Here is an 18,506-nt window from a genome sequence, read left to right as displayed (position 1 = left end):
GATGCGAGTAAAAGTTGTTACTTATTATGTAAAGCCAGCTCGGGAACTCGTAACTCTGCGGCGGCTGTTCTCAAGGCCGTCTTCTGCCGGCTCCTCTGATGGGCCTGTGTTTATGGCTTTTTAGAAAGTGCGAGTGTGGATCTGTGGATCTGTTGCCCCGTTGCCGAACACGACATTCTGGGGGCCATCCATCTAGCCGAGTGTCTCGGACGAGGCCAGATCTGGAAATGGATCTCCTTCTGGGCCGGCCCATTTCTGCGGTTAACCACCGAAAAGTGGCTAAAACGAGAAAAGCTTGCGTGGCGTTTAATGTGTTAAATTGAATGTTAATTAGTGGAGCCCCATTTGGCTCTAATGGCGGGCTAGTCTTCAGTTTTTATGGGCTCCCTCCCCCAGGGCACCCCCTCTATCCCTCTCCCCCACTAATAAGCTTGATTGAAGACCCCACGAAAGGTGTCCCAAAGTAGTTCAGCCACCGAAACCCGTTGCGTCGATGGAAAAAATAAAATATTGTAAATGAGCCAAACCAAACCAAACCCGTTTGCATGTGCGATTTCGTTCGTTTTATGTTAAATTTAATTTTTATGTGATTTTCCGTTTGGCAGTTTTGCTTTATATTTTAAACCCCCTCCCTGTTTAGTGTTGCCATTTTAGCGAATTTATTGCTAAATGCAATGGCACGATGTGGATGTAAGGGCTATTAATTAATTATTATGTGCAAACTCCAAAATGAGCAAACATCTTGTTATTTTTTTGATTTTAAGTAGCACTTTTGCCACATGCAGTTTTAAAGCTGTGAATAATTGTTTTATATCTACGTGCTGTGTTAATATCAAAAGAGCAGTTAAATAATTTATTTTATAATAATATCAGCTACTAAATACCTCTACTTAAGAGCATTAGCTTTTTCTGAAAAAGTTTATGAATTTACAAAAAGCACTGCTTTAGAAATCTTATTAATTACAATATTTAACTAGTAAGAAGAAAATCCATAATTGGGTTATGTTTCAAAACAATAATATACAATCATAATCAAAATAAAAAACATAAAAAAGAATCGGAAATCTGCAATGTAAAGCTGCAATAGGAATGAATTGGAAAATGAATGATTGATATATTGGGGTTTATAGACACTAACCATTAAAAGCTAAGCCTCTTTGTATATTTTTAGTTGGGTATTAACAAGTCTTTATGGTACTCTTCATTGCATTGCCAGCGAGTTATTGTCATTTAATTGTTTTTGACAATTAGTTTTGGAAAAATCCAGCTGTGAAATTGGCTCTGAACTTCAAGCACCTCTTGCTCTTTGCGTTGAATTTATGGTGGCGACTTCTGCCGCCGCTTCTTGTTGGTCCGTTGGCCGCTCTTACCGCTCTTACCGCTCGCCCTTCTTCTTCTTCTTCTCCGACGGCTGCCGCCGCTGCAGTTGAGCCCGCTCCGCCTCGAACCGGGGCTTTTCTTCGGACCGGCCGGCCGCTATAAATTGAAAGCCCGCTCTAGGGACCGGCATCAGTCGCAGCCTCTAGCTCATCCAGCACAGTCGCTTCAAAACCCACAGACCACCAACTCAAAATGGTCAGTAAAGGATTACCAGCTGTACCCACCTATTTACAGAGAGAGAAAAAAATATATACATTTTTTTACTATTTTTTTTTTTGTTGTTGTGTGATTCTGTAAATGTGCTATAATGTGAAGTGTTTTGTTATCCTACTTGCAGAAATTCCTCATTGTGTTCGCCCTGTTCGCCTGCGTGGCCGCCGATGTGAGCCACCTGAGCAACGAGTACCTGCCCCCCATCCAGAACTCGTACGCCGCCCCCTCGGTGAGCTACTCGGCCCCTGCCGTCCAGCAGACCTACTCCGCCCCTGCCGTCCAGCAGAGCTATGTGGCGCCCAGCAACGAGTACCTGCCACCCGTGCAGTCCTACTCCGCTCCTGCCGTCCAGAGGACCTACTCCGCTCCCTCGGTGAGCTACTCCGCCCCGGCTGTGCAGAGGACCTACTCTGCTCCCTCGGTGAGCTACTCCGCTCCTTCCGTGAGCTACTCTGCTCCCTCGGTCAGCTACTCCGCTCCTGCTGTCCAGCAGTCGTACTCCGCTCCTGCCGTCAGCTACTCCGCTCCTGCCGTCCAGCAGTCCTACGCCGCTCCCTCGGTCAGCTATGCTGCCCCCTCGGTGAGCTACTCCGCCCCCGCTGTCCAGCAGACGTACTCCGCCCCCTCGGTGAGCTACTCCGCCCCTGCCGTCCAGCAGTCGTACTCCGCCCCTGCCATCAGCAGCTACTCCGCCCCCTCGGTGAGCTACTCCGCTCCCTCCGTGGATGTGGGCACCCAGTACGCCTCCAACGGCGGCTATGTCTACAGGAAGTAAGGAGTAAGCGGCTCCAGAGGCCTGCAACTGAATCCGAAACAGTGTACATACATACATACTCTGCCCCAATTCACCATCTTACCTTTTTTTTTGTTTTTACCTGTATTGTAAACTTTGTTAACAAGCAAAAGTAAAAAGTCCAATAATCCGAACAAATATATGTATTTTAATTGGGTTTTGGGAACAATGGGGGTCGTTCTAACAGGAAGCTATAACTTAAGAAACGCAGTTGTTTTTTATAAACAACATTTTGTTATAAAACAATACTGAAATATTTTATGTTTTATGATGGATTTTAAATAAAAACTTCTTAAATGAATGAAATCCTGATAATAAGTTCAAGAAGAATATGATAAACAACAAATATAGAAGTAGTTAGTTAGACTATTACAAAAAATCGAATTGCTTTAAAAAAATATTTTGTTTGTGCAAAATTATACTAAAGAAAACAGGAAAATACGGTTTATATATTTTAGATCTGTAGATCATTTGTTTATATGCTTGAAAACCTGGATCTCAGGAGTTATGCAAGCTAAGTCCACAAAATACTTCTATAAACTTAGAATTTAACAAGTATGTATAAATTAAAAAATGTTCACAACTAACAAAAAAAAAGCTGGTAAAACAAGATTTTACTCTATAATTAAATTGATTAATATAGTTAAGAAATACCAACACTCTAATTACAAAACCTGAAACTAGACATGCTTTCTATTACCCATCCCAAAACATTATAGACGAATCCTAAGACTTAAGAAAACAAAGAAAATGCAAATTAATTAATGTTAATGGTTTAGTAATCGGACGTCAAAAGTAAGTGGTTTGAATAATTCAAATAGGTAACTGGTTATTTGACATTTACAAAACCTTTGTCCTAAAACCCGAAAATAATAAAAGGAAACTCTTAGATAAATGCAAATTTTTGGATTTAAGCTTGAATATATTTTTGATAGATGTGCATATATATTATGATTGAACTAAAGTGACATCAGTTCAGAATTTTAAAATCACTTCTTAAAATAGCCATGATCTTAGGCCTTTTAAGCCCATCGATAGTAAACAAGAACATAAAATGTTGAGCCGCATCGATGTCCAAACTATAAATTTATGAGTGTTCTTAATTTTCCATAATTTTCAGTCTTGCATTCAGCTTATTCATAATGTTTTAATTCAGCGAATTCAGGTTGTAGACATCCATTAACAACACTATTATTGAGCAAAAACATTTAACATAAAGCTTTGATTAATCCATTGAGCTTTTTATAAACAGCTTCGAGCTTTGATTAAACTTGGAAGCTGTGACTAACTTTTCTTTTAAGCTTTTCTGCTAATTTTAAGGGTTTCAAAAAAACTTGCTGGTGGGCTCGAGCTTATAATTTAATAGTCCCTTGTTAAAGCTTTTGCTACATAATGAACTTGTCAACACTAGTTCCAAAATAAATTTGTCAACACTGGGATATATACATCTATTTTTAAGAAAAACTTTGCATTCTTTTTTTATACTTGCTTCTTAAGACTTTAATAAAAGCCTTTGGTTCTGAGCAAGCAAAGTGAATTGATATTTTTTTATGCTTTTTTCCGGCTTTATCAACACTGCTTTTGCTTCAAAATTGTTGCAAATGTTATTATCTTTTATTGTTTCCTCTTTTCTTTCTTAGAGCCATTTCTCATCGTCTCTTTTCTTTGGCATATGCTAAATTTGGCATTCGATTTCGGCGTTAGTTTATTTATGTAAAATCCGGCCGACAAATTAATTTTTATAGTTCAGTTTTCGCACTTCCCCTCGCACCTTCGACCAGCCGACTATTCGCGACTATTTATGGAACCTTTGTGATGATGCAAGGCAATTTCCGTTCGGCGAATGGGAAAGTGAAATGAGCCGGGCGCGATTTATGTAATATGCTGTCTTATAAGTGCCAACTCCGAGGCCCGTGGCCACATAGTTTCCGTCGTCGTGGAAGCTCCCAGAGATAAAGCCGGACAACGAGATGATGCAGCAGCCATGGGCCGTGCTGGTCCTGCTCCTGCCCCTAATTAGCGGGGATGTGAGGCACCTGGCCAAGGACTACATTCCGCCCAGTGCGGATCAGGATGCAGCCACCCGGTCCACGCAGTCCGATGATGCGAAGGAGGTGCAGAAGGACCCGTCCGGGTTCTATCCCTCCAACGGATTGCCCCTGCCGCCGGGCTATGCCATTCCCACGGGCGGCAACGTTCCACCACCGCCTGTCCAGCCCCCGAACTTCCCCCTGCCCATCTACCCGCCCTTCTTCGGCTTCAACGGAGGTCCTGGCGAGCAGGGAGTGGGTCCAGGCATCGGTCCGGTGCCCTCGGCATATCCCAATGGAGGTGGAGGACCCTTCACGGGCGGAGCTCCGAATGCGGCTTTCCAGCTGCCTCAGGGTGGAGGTCCTTTTGGTCCGCAGGGAGGGGGTTTCCCACAGGGAGCTGGATTTGCACCACAGGGAGCTGGATTTCCACCACAGGGAGCCGGGTTCCCACAACAGGGAGCTGGTTTCCCACCACAGGGAGCAGGTTTTTCACCACAGGGAGCTGGCTTCCCACAGGGAGCAGGATTCCCACCACAGGGAGCCGGTTTCCCACCACAGGGACCAGGCTTTTCACCACAGGGAGCTGGTTTCCCACAGGGAACAGGTTTTCCACCACAGGGAACAGGATTTCCACCTCAAGGAGCTGGTTTCCCACAGGGAGCCGGATTTCCACCACAAGGAGCAGGATTCCCACCACAAGGAGGTCCCGGAAACGGGTTTCCACCCCAAGGAGTTCCCGGAAATGGCTTCCCACCTCCAGGAGGACCCTTCCCAGAATTCCTGACCAACCAGGGTCTTCCACTGACCAATCCACAAGGCCCCTTCCAGGGACCCAACCCCGCGGGATTCAATGTGCCCACGGGATTCGGTGGACCAGTGCCCGGGCAGAATCCATACCAGCAATTCGGACCCGGATTCGGAGGACCAGCACCGCCTGGTTACTCCGATGAGCCGGAAAAGGAGCAGAAAAGCGAGGCAGTGGTCCCACCTCCATTGGCCGATGACCCCAAGAGCACGGCGGATACGGTCTACGCCACAAATGGCGGATATATCTACCAGCGGACCAAGTGATCCGAGGGTTTTATAGACCCAATTTGGGACTAGTGCATCAACAAGTTCATTATAAATTATCAACCATTTTTTTGTTTCGTATTTTTCCGTCTGTGTTTTTATTTATCCATTTGTTTTGTGGCCATAATCCAATGGACAGACAAAGCGTTTGTCTTTATGCTAATCGAATCAAATCGCCGAACTGACTGATAACCATAAACGAGACAATCTATCGCCGTGATTGATACACAAATACACATTTATATATGTTTTATGCATACACCAGGCGGCTAAACATCTGATTCATAAATTATGATGTCTGCAAAAGTCAAGACATGGCGATAAAAGTCTGAAAAAAACATGATGAGTTGGTTGTGGATTAAAATCATAATCCTGGGGTTAATTTGCACACAATATTTACGATCTATAGGCTGCATCCCTAAAAGTTTATTGAACTCTCAACATTTTATGTGGAAGAATTAAGTGACTTCTGACCACAAAAACTAAATGTATTCTTTGACAAAGAATTTGATCATAGGATTTATTTGGCGATCCTAATCTTTCTGTTTTATATGTATGCATATCAATACTATTTCGATTTTAATATAAATTATGAACGTTATTGTAATACAAATCTGCGTTCTTTACATATTGACACAATAATTTCATTTAATTTTAATGTATAGTATATAATTATTATAAGTTCAATCAAAGAAGTCCAAAATCAGTTACTGTATCATACGAAATCTATTTATTAACTTAAGCATTACAATTTCAAAATCCATTAATCACCTGGTTTTCAGCAAAAAAAAAATGTTTAATGATAACTAAAGAAACCAGTTTTCCCTTAATTACAAGTTGACGTCAAAGAATAGGGAAGAAAAAAGTAGAGAACAAATTTGATCTCCTAAAGGGCAAACATAATAGGCTTAAATTAATTACATCTATTATGTCTGCCAAATTCGAAGAATCGTCTAGGTTATTTTTAGCTTTACGTTTTTTTCTTTGGGCCAAACTAGTTTCTGACGTCAAAGAGTTTCCCTTAAAGAACATTTATGATAATGGATTTCTTTTTCAGGCACAACATGGGAATGGGCATTAATAGGGGAATTTTTCCATCGATTAATTCCAGATCTATTCAACTCCCATGTTTGGGCATTCATTTCAAAAGACATTCAAAATGATATCAAACAAAAAACTATAGACTTCAGCTAGCCCGAATTGATTTCTATTCATCTTTTTTTATGTCTCCACTGAATTATTTATACCTCGCTTTTGGTTATGTTGTTGTTTGGGATTCAGTAAACACATTTAAATACTTTTATGCCGACTTTTTATGGCTTTTGAAGAGTCTGCAAAAAGAAGAAAATTACTTTGGGTCTTTTGTTCACTACGAAGGTGGGAGATCTTCACTCAGCTTTTATGACACGGTTCATCTTACATCAGATGGCGGATTAGTTCGCCAGAGGATAGCCCACTCTTTTTCGACCTTCTGTTATTAATTTTATATACCAAACAAGTCTATAATATTAATTTTAGGTAACAAACGTTGAAATTAAATCAGAAACTGTGGTTGTAATTTTTTTTATAGACTTAAAAACAATGTTTCATTCAAAATTACAATATCTAGTAAAAATGTCAAGCTAAAAGATTTTTATACTAATATCTGAACAATTAAATATTAAGCTCTTTTAAAATTATTTCTTTTTTATATAAATAAATTTATAAAGATGGGCTTAAAACAACTGATATTGCAAGAACTTTTTCTACAAATAACTTTTTTAATAGGAAGTACAAATATTCTGTATAAGCACTAATAATTCTTACTTATTTATCGTTATATGCAAATAAATTTATAGAGAGTGGACTTACTTAGCTGATGTTGGAATAACTTTTTTTGGAAGATAAAGAATATGCCTGAATAAAATGGAAAGCAAGAAATCGGATTTTAAAAACGGTTATCAATAGCTTTCAGTATAGATTAGTAAAGCGTTTCAAGGAGATTATTTACTTTCTGCTAGATCTCTGATCTCATATTCCATGGAGCATTTTGCAGCTTTAACCTGTTGCCATTCACCTGGTTTTATGCAAATCGAGCTGGGCTTTCTGCTCCCCCTGTTGGCATATCCAATTCGATTCACCAGTTTGTTGCAATTTTGAATATTCATCGCGGACGCGCGTGAGCCATAGTTTCGGATGTAGAGGCTGTTCGCACAGCAATTAGTCATAATTAAGCCACACTGTGCCCGCGGTTGTCAAAGGCCCTCAACTTGACATTTTCTTTTGTGAACCTGCTAAACCTTGTTTTCAATTTGTCACTACTTTTCTGGGCTTTATTTTTTTGGGGGCGCCAGATGTGGCCTCCGAAGATCCGCATTATCTGGCCTTATTATTTGTATACTTTTTGTATTATCTCGAACGCCTCGCTTTTAAGCCCATAACACGCTTATCATAATCTCCGCCACACGCCTACGAAATGCATATACAAAAGATATAACCATATTGAGATAGTGGCCCCTGATTACCGATAACTTATGGCCCATTGAAAACGTCCGAAGGTTGGACACATGTCTGCCACCGAGTGAGATCTCACAAGTTGGGAAATCGGCCTGGTAGGCCCATAACCGATTTACATCTTGTCATAAATTTTTGGAGCTGACTGGCAAAGACAATGGACGAAAGTCTCAAGCAAGGTTTAGCAAACCCAACCAATAAATTACATTTTTTAATTTAATGTTCACTATGCTGAATCTACTGATAACTTAATTTATTCTAGTGCATATATATAATCCAAAAACCATAAAAATATACTACTTTTCTTATTTTACTAAAAGTATTCTATGTCCTTAAAGTCTTAGTACACTAACACATTATTTAAGTCGTTGATGAAGCCGGAACAAACAAAAACTATTTATTTAAATTTAAATTCCACTATTGCATGTGTAAGACACCAAGTATTATTACCATTAAATTCTGAACAAATTGATTTATAAATAACAAGTTAAGATTCTAAATATGTAACTACATCAATCAACCTATTCACTAAAATGCATAAATCTTACAAAATAATAATGCATCTTATATCACCCATTGGAAGCAAAAGTCAATGCACTCGACTCTTTAAGTTTAAGTGGCCAAGGTGTAAATTGGCCAGATGGACACACCGATTGATAAATATTTAAACAATTTTTGCACACCCATTGATTTTTAAAACCTTGTGCTTATCTTAGCTACAGTGAAAAAAAGCTACACCTACTTTTAAAAAGTCCATGTAATGAATTGGAATACAACCAATTAGGGAAGTGCAATTGGGTCAAAAACGGATACAGAATAAAATAATTCTTACATTTGTTTTACCTTTGCTGAAATTTAGTTTGTATTAAACTAATTTTTGTTGTAAAAAAAAAATATCATTTATAGATACTTACTGTTTTCAAAATAAATCTCCCTTAAATTCAAGTATTTATTGTTCAAGATAACATTAATTCAGGATGAGTATAGCTAATATGAGACGTTAAGTTTCAGATTTATATAATTTCACGATGCATATTTATATGACTCCATGTAGAGTTTGCAGGCTAAGACCATAAAAAATAGATTCCTCGGGAAAATTAAAAATGCACATTAAAATTTGATGTGTAACCGGCCTTAGCTACATTGGACTGTTTGTTATCAAACGAAGTGTTTTGGTGACTCGGCCACGAGTCGTGGTTTTGGCCATTTAATAATCCACACCGAAAATGAGATGTGTTTTGCATGATTTCATTGTTGGCCATCTGCATTAGCATTCCCATTACCAACATCCACATCTGGCGGATCGCACCAATTAAGGGGAAAGAGAGCTGGCAACTATAAATGCAGACGGGGTCTCCGAGTTGGTCATCAGTTAATCGGTTACGTTCGCTCGGTGCACCTCTAGCTCTCTGTTTGTGACCCCAGTGAAGATGGTAAGTGGCCATCTCAACCCCAACCCCCCCACCCCACGCCCATGTATTTTTTTCAAGTGATTACCACTCAGTGATTTGTGACTTCTTTCCCTCCCCACGTGCAGAAATCCTTTGCCTTTGTCGTTCTGGCTGTCATCAGCTTGGTCGTGGTGGATGTCAGTGGACGTCCGGGTGGAGGGTACCTGCCACCACTGCCCCTGAAGGAGGTGTCCGCCGCACCCAGTTTCCAGCAGGTGGTGCAGCCACAGATCCAGCAGGTCATCCAGTCGCAGATCCACGCCCAGGTGGAGTCCATCAAGGCCTCCATTCCACTGGCCAGCTTCACCATCCAATCTGGCGGTCAGCAGTACCAGAGTGCTCCAGCTCCCGTTTCGATCCCTGCCCCTGTCCCTGCTCCAGCAGTCATCCCCGCTCCCGCTCCCGCTCCCGTGGAGAACTCCCAGCCAGCTCCGCAGGTGATCTATGAGCCACCCAAGCCCATTGTGGCCACCCAGACGTCGGTGAGGAACGCCTACCTGCCACCCACTCCCGTCCAGCAATTTGTGCCCGCTCCCGAGCCAGTGGTTGAGACCATTGCACCACAGCCACAGCAGGAGACCATCACCACCACCTACACGGCCCCCGCTCCAGTGCCGATTGCAGTTCAGGTTCCTGCCGTTCATGAACAGCACCAGGTGGTGCACCAGACTTACTCTGCTCCAGCTCCCGCTCCAGTGGTTCAGCAGAGCTACTCTGCTCCAGTGGTTCAACAGAGCTACTCCGCTCCAGTGGTTCAACAAAGCTACTCTGCTCCTGCTCCCGCTCCTGTGGTTCAGCAGACTTACTCCGCTCCAGCTCCAGTTGTTCAGGAACAGACTTACTCAGCTCCCGCTCCTGCTCCAGTGGTTCAGCAGGCATACTCTGCTCCAGTTCCAGCTCCAGTTGCTCAAGAGACTTACTCTTACCCAGCTCCAGTGGTCCAGCAAGCTCCTGTTATTCAGCAGGCTCCGGTGGTTCAGGAAGTGATTCAGCAAGCTCCTGTGGCTCAGCAGACATATTCAGCACCCGCTCCTGTGGTTCAGGAGGTTATTCAGCAAGCTCCGGTGGTTCAGCAGGCTCCGGTGGTTCATCAGACCTACAGTGCTCCGGCTCCAGTGGTTCAGCAAGCTCCAGTGGTTCAGCAAGCTCCAGTGGTTCAAGAAGTGATTCAGCAAGCCCCTGCGGTTCAGGAAGTTATTCAGCAAGCTCCAGTGGTTCAGGAGCAGCCTCAGGTGGTTCAACAGACCTACACTGCACCAGCTCCTGCTCCAGTTGCCCAGCAGACCTACTCTTACCCAGCTCCAGTGGTCCAGCAGGCTCCTGTCTACCAGCCAGCTCCGGTGGTTCAGGAAGTGGTTCAACAAGCTCCTGTGGCTCAGCAGACCTACTCCGCTCCCGCTCCAGTGGTTCAGGAAGTGGTTCACCAAGCTCCAGTGGCTCAGCAAACTTACGCCGCTCCCGCTCCAGTGGCTCAGCAGACCTACTCCGCTCCAGCTCCCGCTCCAGTGGTTCAGGAACAGTTCTACAATGCTCCTGCTCCAGTAGTTCAGCAGAGCTACTCCGCTCCAGCTCCCGCTCCAGTTGCTCAGGAACAATTCTACAGTGCTCCTGCTCCAGTGGCTCAGCAGACTTACTCCGCTCCGGCTCCTATTTCGATCCCTGAACCCATCCAACAGGTGGTGCAGCAGCCGCAGTACAGTGGCTACTCCTACCGGGCTCCTCAGCCAGCTCCAGTTCCGGTTCAGGTGTCCATTCCAGCTCCAGCTCCAGTGGTGATCCCTGCTCCAGCTCCTGTTCCGATTTCCATTCCTGCTCCTGCTCCGATTTCTCTTCCTGCTCCTGCTCCTGCTCCGGTTTCCATCCCTGCTCCCGCTCCAGTGCAGCTGCAGCAATCCTTTGTGCCCGCACCACCTGCCCCCATCCAAGTCCAGCAACCAGCCCAACCCATTGTGCAGTATGCCCCACAGGCGGTGCAACAGCAGGTGACCTACACCCAGTCCGCCCCAGCTCCTGCTGCCATTCCCATTGTCCAGAAGACAGAGATCGTGGCCGCTCCCGCTCCCGCTCCAGTGCCCGTTGAGATCGGAACCAGCTACGCCGCCAACGGGGGATACCTGTACTAGGATGTAGGATGCCCGTGAACGGACCCCGGCGGAGGTCCGAACTCGCATCGAGTTGGGGATCGAACGCCAATCGCCAATCGCTGATCGCCAATCGGTTCATCAGAACTTAGTGTTACGTAGCCAATTTCTAGCACCTTTTTTTTATCGTTATACAATTTTTGTTAAACCAATAAACTGTTTTTGTTATATAAAAAAAAAAATGCCTTCATTTGAATGTTTTATTGATAAGGAAGTCAAGAATCATGCAAATTTATTTTATTTAGTCGGATTTGAAAACCATTCACTTAATATGGTTTTCTTTTATATTCCAAAGTAGAATGGGAAATTAAAATACTATTGAAAGTATATAAATACTCGTAATTTATGCAAGAGAATACTTTTCAAGATTCTAAGCATGTTTGTTTTACTAAATTTTATGTTTACCTTTTTAACAAACAATTATTTTTGCCTCAACTGCTTTCTGAAGAACAAAAACATACCGTGATAAAAAAATCTCACATATTTAGAACAATTCTTGAAATTCCAGTACTTATCGTGAAACTCCATCTCTTATGTGTGACTTGAAATATGGCAATTTCACAAAACGGTAAGCCACCAAATTATAAATCACCTTAAAGCGGTTTTCTACATTAATAAATTATTAGGCAGATACATTATCATCTAATAGCTAAATTGAATTCTTAAGCGGCTGATATTTATTGATGTTTCTGGGAAGAATAAATAAGGAGTGATTACTGGGTTCAGTAGACTTTGGCGAGAGAGTGTCATAAGGAAATTAATTACTTTGGAATGGGAATAGCCCAGCAAACACTTAAATTGATGATCACTGGATATAAAGTCTTGATCTGTAAATATTTTTAGCTTTTGTGTGGAATAAAAACTGACTGATATATGTTAGAAAATGGTTTGTAATATATAATAGGGTGATTGTTTATTTCTCAAGGATGTCTGAAAGTTCGGGCGATTCCCATCAAACACAATTAGTCTGTGGCTAAGGTTTCCCGCCATGTAAGCTATTGCTTTTCAGGTAAATCCCCGATAATGATTAATGGAGTAACTGTTTAGAATTCGGCTGGCAGTGCTCTTCTTCGAGGGCTTTTGTATTGAATCGCCTTGGCTCTAACCTCTGATTCTGCTTTGATGGATGAGTAAGTGGCGGAACCGACTTATGAATGGACTTCAATAACGAGTTTCATACGGCCCGTGTTTGCCATTTCTCATGTATAGCATTTCTTCCCCCTTTTTATCAACCTCATCATCTGCGATTCGCGAATAAAATTGGATTCAGCTCTAGAATCAGACTGAGAATCGGATGGGGAAGGGGGAAGGGGAGTGGAATGGGGAAAAGTCGGAATATTATTGGCGACTAATGAGCTCCGCGGACGAAATGCTTCATTATTATGGCTCTTTTATTTTCGATGGCGGGTTTTTTGAGTATAGACGATATAGTTTGTGTGGCTTTCGGGTGTGCGTTTTGTTCTGGTTTTGTAGCGCCTTTTGACATTCGTGTATCAAGTTGGCCAGACATTTTCGGCGACTATAAATAGGCGGTTTGGCTGTGGAGAAGGTACTAGTGTTCTCCCAGCTTCGGTCCCAGCAACATGGTAAGCTCTAGCTTTCTGCTTGGATCCTGTTCCCCGAGATCCTCTAAAGGGATTCTCTTATCTTTATTATCTTTGTATCTAAATGAAATTTTATATTTTTTTTTAGAAATTCTTCGCCGTTCTCTCCTTTGCCCTTTTGGCCCTGGCCTCGGCCGATGTCAGCCACCTGACCAACACCTACCTGCCCCCCCACTCGGCAGCCGCCTCCTCCAGCTACGAGTCCTACCAGGCCGCTCCCGTCGTGGCCGCCGCCTCCGAGACCTACGAGGCCCCCGCCGTGGCCACCACCTACGAGAGCGAGTCCTACTCCGCCCCGGCCGCCTCCTTCACCAGCGAGTCCTATGCCGCTCCTGCCGCCGCCGCCGTCGAGACCGCTTCCTATGCCGCTGAGACCGCCGCCGAGGAGACCTACGAGCAGCCCGCCGCCAGCTACGTCGCCCCCGTGGTCAAGTCCTACTCCGCCCCGGCTGCCTCCACCTACAGCTACTCGGCTCCGGCTGTGTCCACCTACACCGCTCCCGCTGTGGTGAAGTCCTACACCGCCCCCGCCGTGGTGAAGACCTACTCCGCCCCTGCCGTGTCCAGCTACACCGCTCCAGTGGTCAAGTCCTACTCCGCCCCCGCTGTGTCCAGCTACACCCAGGCCTACACCGCCCCCGCTGTTGTGAAGACCTACTCCGCTCCCGCTGTGTCCACCTACACCGCTCCCGCCGTGGTGAAGTCCTACACCGCCCCCGTGGTGGCTAAGACCTACACCGCCCCCGTGGTGGCTAAGACCTACACTGCCCCCGCCGTGGTGAAGTCCTACACCGCTCCCGCCGTGGTGAAGTCCTACACCGCTCCCGTGGTGGCTAAGACCTACTCCAGCTACACCGCCCCCGCAGTCAAGGCCTACACCGCCCCTGTGGTGACTAAGACCTACACTGCCCCCGTGGTGACTAAGACCTACACCGCTCCCGCCGTGGTGAAGACCTACTCCGCCCCAGCTGTGTCCACCTACTCCGCCCCAGCAGTGTCCACCTACTCCGCCCCAGCTGTGTCCACCTACTCCGCCCCAGCTGTGTCCACCTACACCGCCCCCGTGGTGGCCAAGACCTACTCCAGCTACTCCGCTCCCGCTGTGGTCAGCAGCTACTCCGGATCTTCGGGCACCGTGTACGGCTCCAACGGCGGATACGTCTACTAGAGACTGCATCCCAAAAACCGAAAACTAATCATACGACGAAACCTTTTTTTTTCTTACAATAAATCGAATCTAATGTGCTAAAACAAATAAAATCTTTTTATTTAAATCTAAAACAGACCAGGATGTTAAAACAACAAACATTATTTAGAATCATTCAAAGTTAAGTGAAGTGAGCACCCCAAGTTACTAATTGTAATACATGGAATTGGTTGCTTAAATGTTTAATTAAGAACAGATTGTGGTCTTAGTTTTAAAACCTGTTCCAGTGCATGTTTCATTTAGTTTGCCCAATCCTAGTTGGCTGTTAAAGAAGTTAAGCATTTTATCTGGTTTGGCCAGTTCTAAGAAATTAGTCATGAATTTATGGGATTCCCAAGAGGCTTAATCGATTTTGCATACATCCGGGAATAAACAAAAGTATTGATTTTTTAAAGATAGCTCAATATTTTATGGTATGCTTAGAGTCTTTTTCTGTGAATTGGATTTGGCTGGTTTAATTTTAAAACTACCACAAAGGAAGCTAAAAAAAAAAAGGGGAATCCAAGATCTTTCTTCAAAAAAGTCATAGGGTCTAAGTCAAAAATCATATCTTTCAAGACATTTTGTATTATTTTTTATTTACTTATAATTTAAAGAACTTGGCCTACAGAAGAACAAATTTAAATAACATGTTTATAAATATTAGATAGTTGTTATTCATTTAATTTCGTGTGATCTTGCAGTTTCCATGTTTATGGCACAGCTTCCAATCAATGCACAGTTAAATTTTTGGTTTTATTGAAGAAACACATAACCATTAAACAAAAGCCACTTCCATTTCACCTTGCCTCCTTTATATCCTATAAAAGTGTCATAAAATCGCAACATCACAGCCAATTAAAATGGTAAAATGGTAAAATGTCTGAAAACAAAACCTTTATAATGCAACCAATTTATAACTCTTTCCCCCGAAATCAAGCAAAGAAAATGTGCTAGCAAAATGTTATACAAACCTGAAACCATTGCGATGAAGACTTTTACGGAAGAAATCAAGAAGTCATAAATAACGAATATCGAGCAAAATGATAAATAAATAAGTCTAGTCAACATTTATTTGCCATTAAGAGAGCATAGCTTATTAATTATACGAATCCAATGGAGATCGTGCAGCTGGCAACGTGTATTTATGTTTATACCCTATACGGATATATGTATATATGTCCATATGGAGGTATGTCCGAATTTGCATTTCTGTTTGCCTTTTGAATGCAATATATAAAATCGGTATAGGTATATAAGCGTGCATACATTTATAAATTGTATCGCTTAGTGCGAAATCGAAATCGGGTTAATGTCCAAAAAACTTGTTATGCCCAAAGCGGGCCATGAAAAAAAAAATTGCCAGCGAATGTCGGATGAAGAGCGGTCAAGAATCAGGCCATGAATTGGGGAAAGAGAGAGCTCTTCCTGAAGGCTCCGAATCAGAATCGCAGCTCAGGATATAAAAGAATGCAGCTGGAGGGCTCAGAATCGCATTGAGGCATCGCTGTCTGCAGGAATCGGGTTACATATTCGGATTTGTATTTGGATTTGGATCCATCGCATTACACAAATCATGGCGATTAAGGGTTTTATCATAATCTTCACAATGGCACTGCTTGCTTTAACTGGCGCCCAACCAGTGGGCCATGCGGAGATGGAAATGGAAGTGGAATCGATGGTGACCACAAGGCGACCCAATCTGGTCATCCAGCAGATGGACGACGACTCCATGAGGTATCACTTCATCACCGAACATCGTCCCACTTCGCTGGGCCAGAATTACTACCTGAAGCCCGGCCAATTAGTGGGCACAGTCACCCTGGACTCGGACATCCTGCAGGTGAGACACGACCAGGACGATGGCAAACCGGTAGCCAGCAAGCACAACATCCTGTTCGTGGCCTACGCCAAGGATCTGGCCCACAAATCCAAACCATAAAACATTGCTTCTTTCATTTTAAAGGGGCTTTTACTAATAACAATCAATATTATGCCGTGTTATCTACTTACGATTTCACCCAAGTAATTATTTAGAATTATGGCGAAAGCCTACTTTTTTTTTTCATTTGTAATTTTTAATAGTTTTGTGGTAGTTCTATTTATTTATTTCCATTTTCGCCATATTTTTTAAACTCTGTGTGCTAGAATAAAGAGTTTTAAAAACACAAAGGTCCTTAATAAAATATTTTTCTGGTGCCTGATTTTTTTAACTGGATGAATAATAGTTCACGATAAAACAACCACAACGATTATATTCTTATTAAAATTTGTAACTTGATTAATATTTATATAAGCTTGTTTAGATCCTTTTAAAAAAAAGTCGTGTTTACAAGAAAATATACAACAAAATTGTACACACACAAATTGTAAAAAAAAACAATAAAACACACTTATTAAAAAAGCACTTAAAAAAATAGAAAAAAGTGTATTAATTAGATTTTTAGATTGGAAGTCACTTTCTAATCTGCGTGAAGATAACTCCACTCCACCGATCCCCAGTAAACAATGAACTTTAAAAGCAAGCCCAACTGACTATTCACCATATTCAAGTACGCACCTCTAAGGCAAAAAATTAATTACTGTCTTTTATTATCTTGTTTTACTCTATAAGAAACAGGTATGATAGCGTTCAGTAAAAAGTTATCCCAAAGTTATTTTGTTTCTTACCATAAATACAAATTATAGAAAATATAAATGTCATATTATCTTCATCAATTGTGAATTATAGATAGCTTAAGAGTGCATCTTCCTCTAATGAAAGTCGAAGTATTGACTCATATTTATGTATTTTTGTATATTCCTCATGATCTTGTTAAAATGTCTTTTATGACAATAGCAAACAGGTAGTAAATTAAGTGCTTATGATAACAACTTAACTTCTTAAACAGTTAAGGCCATAAATTCCCCCCGATGACTTTGACAATTTTATGCAAATTGCATTGACCATATAAACCCACAAGGGTATTTTTAACATCCACAATCATATTATTCCCTTGTATGTTGTTTTTTTTCTTGGATCTTAAGCAATTTTTTGTTTGTTGTTAATTCCTCTTCTCTTTTAGCATTTTGTTTTTTCTTTTTTAATTATATAAACGCACGCAAAAGACATAAACACTTGGGTACAAGCGAAAAGGTGCCTGACCATTAAGCCCGATATGTGTGGAATATAATTAATGTGTGGGGTGAGTAATCGTTGCTTTAAAACGCGGGCTGTCAGTGCATGGGGGCACTGTCTCGATTCGAATCGAATCCAATCCAATCCAATATTGGATTGGATTAGCTTGGAATACTGGGCTCACGAACCCGCGATCTTCTCACCCGCGGCACGGCGCATCATTAATTACTCCCGGCGACTTCCGAAATGGACAGGGCTAAAAATAAACGGTCAAATAAATAGAGTCTACGACATCCTCCAATCGCGCTATTCTTCATTGGCACTGTTCAGCAAGGTTTGCAAGTTTGCAAAACAATTTTATTTACTTTTTTCATAGTTCAAAAGATAGAAAAACAAAATCAAAATACATGAAAAATAAAGGAATAGTAGCTATTTTCTTGGGTTTATTTTACATACACATTTTTATGTTGTGTATAGACTTTAACAGAAAACGAAGAAAAAAAATAATAAAAAACACAAAAATTAAATAAATAAAATTAATTTGTTTTACCTATTTTTGGTATCGTTTAAGCCCAACCGACTTGTAATAAAATTTGAAACTTTTTGTTCTTCTGATACCAAAAACAATATATTTTATTAAGCATACCAGGTATCCTTTAATCGAGACACTCATCTACAATTTTTGCTTACTTTTTTTAAGAGTTATTTAAGCGTGGGAAATATGTTAATTTTTCTTCATTTTGGCATTACTAATTTTGCACTAACAAAAGGGGGAGAATAAAAGCTAGTTAAGCAGTTTATTTTAAGTACTACATCTGAAGTATTATGATGTAGCCCAGTGTGCGTTGAACCAACATCGGCCACCGAAACTATGATCATCATCAACACCAGAAGAAGACAACAAAATCTCTTGCCGCCCCATTCCATTGCGTTCTAATAGTATCGCTTTATTTTTTGCGCTTCAGTTCTGTTTTTTTTTTTTATTTTTTGATTTTTTGTGTGTGTGTCTTTGGGGGATTGGAA

The 18,506-nt window shown here is 42.0% G+C and overlaps 5 protein-coding genes across 5 annotated transcripts; all 5 read left to right on the top strand.

The window, feature by feature from the left end:
* Positions 1-1,513: 1,513 nt before the first annotated feature.
* On the top strand, positions 1,514-2,524 carry LOC108039275 (cuticle protein 16.5). Its single transcript, XM_017116205.2, has 2 exons — positions 1,514-1,575; positions 1,718-2,524. Exons 1-2 carry the CDS (start codon positions 1,573-1,575, stop codon positions 2,366-2,368), a joined length of 654 nt encoding a protein of 217 aa, XP_016971694.2. The 5' UTR covers positions 1,514-1,572; the 3' UTR covers positions 2,369-2,524.
* Positions 2,525-4,338: 1,814 nt separating this feature from the next.
* LOC108039274 (basic salivary proline-rich protein 2) lies at positions 4,339-5,590 on the top strand. The gene has a single exon (XM_017116204.1). It carries the CDS (start codon positions 4,357-4,359, stop codon positions 5,488-5,490), a length of 1,134 nt encoding a protein of 377 aa, XP_016971693.1. The 5' UTR covers positions 4,339-4,356; the 3' UTR covers positions 5,491-5,590.
* A 3,778-nt stretch (positions 5,591-9,368) lies between these two features.
* On the top strand, positions 9,369-11,757 carry LOC123036933 (calphotin). The gene is made up of 2 exons (XM_044461204.1): positions 9,369-9,416; positions 9,521-11,757. Exons 1-2 carry the CDS (start codon positions 9,414-9,416, stop codon positions 11,555-11,557), a joined length of 2,040 nt encoding a protein of 679 aa, XP_044317139.1. The 5' UTR covers positions 9,369-9,413; the 3' UTR covers positions 11,558-11,757.
* Positions 11,758-13,143: 1,386 nt separating this feature from the next.
* On the top strand, positions 13,144-14,434 carry LOC108039266 (pupal cuticle protein G1A). Its single transcript, XM_017116194.2, has 2 exons — positions 13,144-13,161; positions 13,268-14,434. Exons 1-2 carry the CDS (start codon positions 13,159-13,161, stop codon positions 14,345-14,347), a joined length of 1,083 nt encoding a protein of 360 aa, XP_016971683.2. The 5' UTR covers positions 13,144-13,158; the 3' UTR covers positions 14,348-14,434.
* Positions 14,435-15,941: 1,507 nt separating this feature from the next.
* On the top strand, positions 15,942-16,307 carry LOC108039265. The gene has a single exon (XM_017116193.1). The coding sequence runs from the start codon at positions 15,942-15,944 to the stop codon at positions 16,305-16,307; it is 366 nt and encodes a 121-aa protein (XP_016971682.1).
* The last annotated feature ends 2,199 nt before the right edge of the window (positions 16,308-18,506 follow it).

Source organism: Drosophila rhopaloa, unplaced genomic scaffold, assembly GCF_018152115.1.
Source record: "Drosophila rhopaloa isolate 14029-0021.01 unplaced genomic scaffold, ASM1815211v1 contig_3, whole genome shotgun sequence".
In the NCBI taxonomy this organism is placed as follows: Eukaryota; Metazoa; Arthropoda; class Insecta; order Diptera; family Drosophilidae; genus Drosophila; species Drosophila rhopaloa.
Note: the sequence above shows the minus strand (reverse complement) of the source record. Positions and strands in the feature narration are given on the sequence as shown.

Coding starts and splice junctions, on each gene's coding strand:
- LOC108039274 (XM_017116204.1), top strand. CDS start 4,357: ATGATGCAGCAGCCATGGGCCGTGCTGGTCCTGCTCCTGCCCCTAATT.
- LOC108039265 (XM_017116193.1), top strand. CDS start 15,942: ATGGCGATTAAGGGTTTTATCATAATCTTCACAATGGCACTGCTTGCT.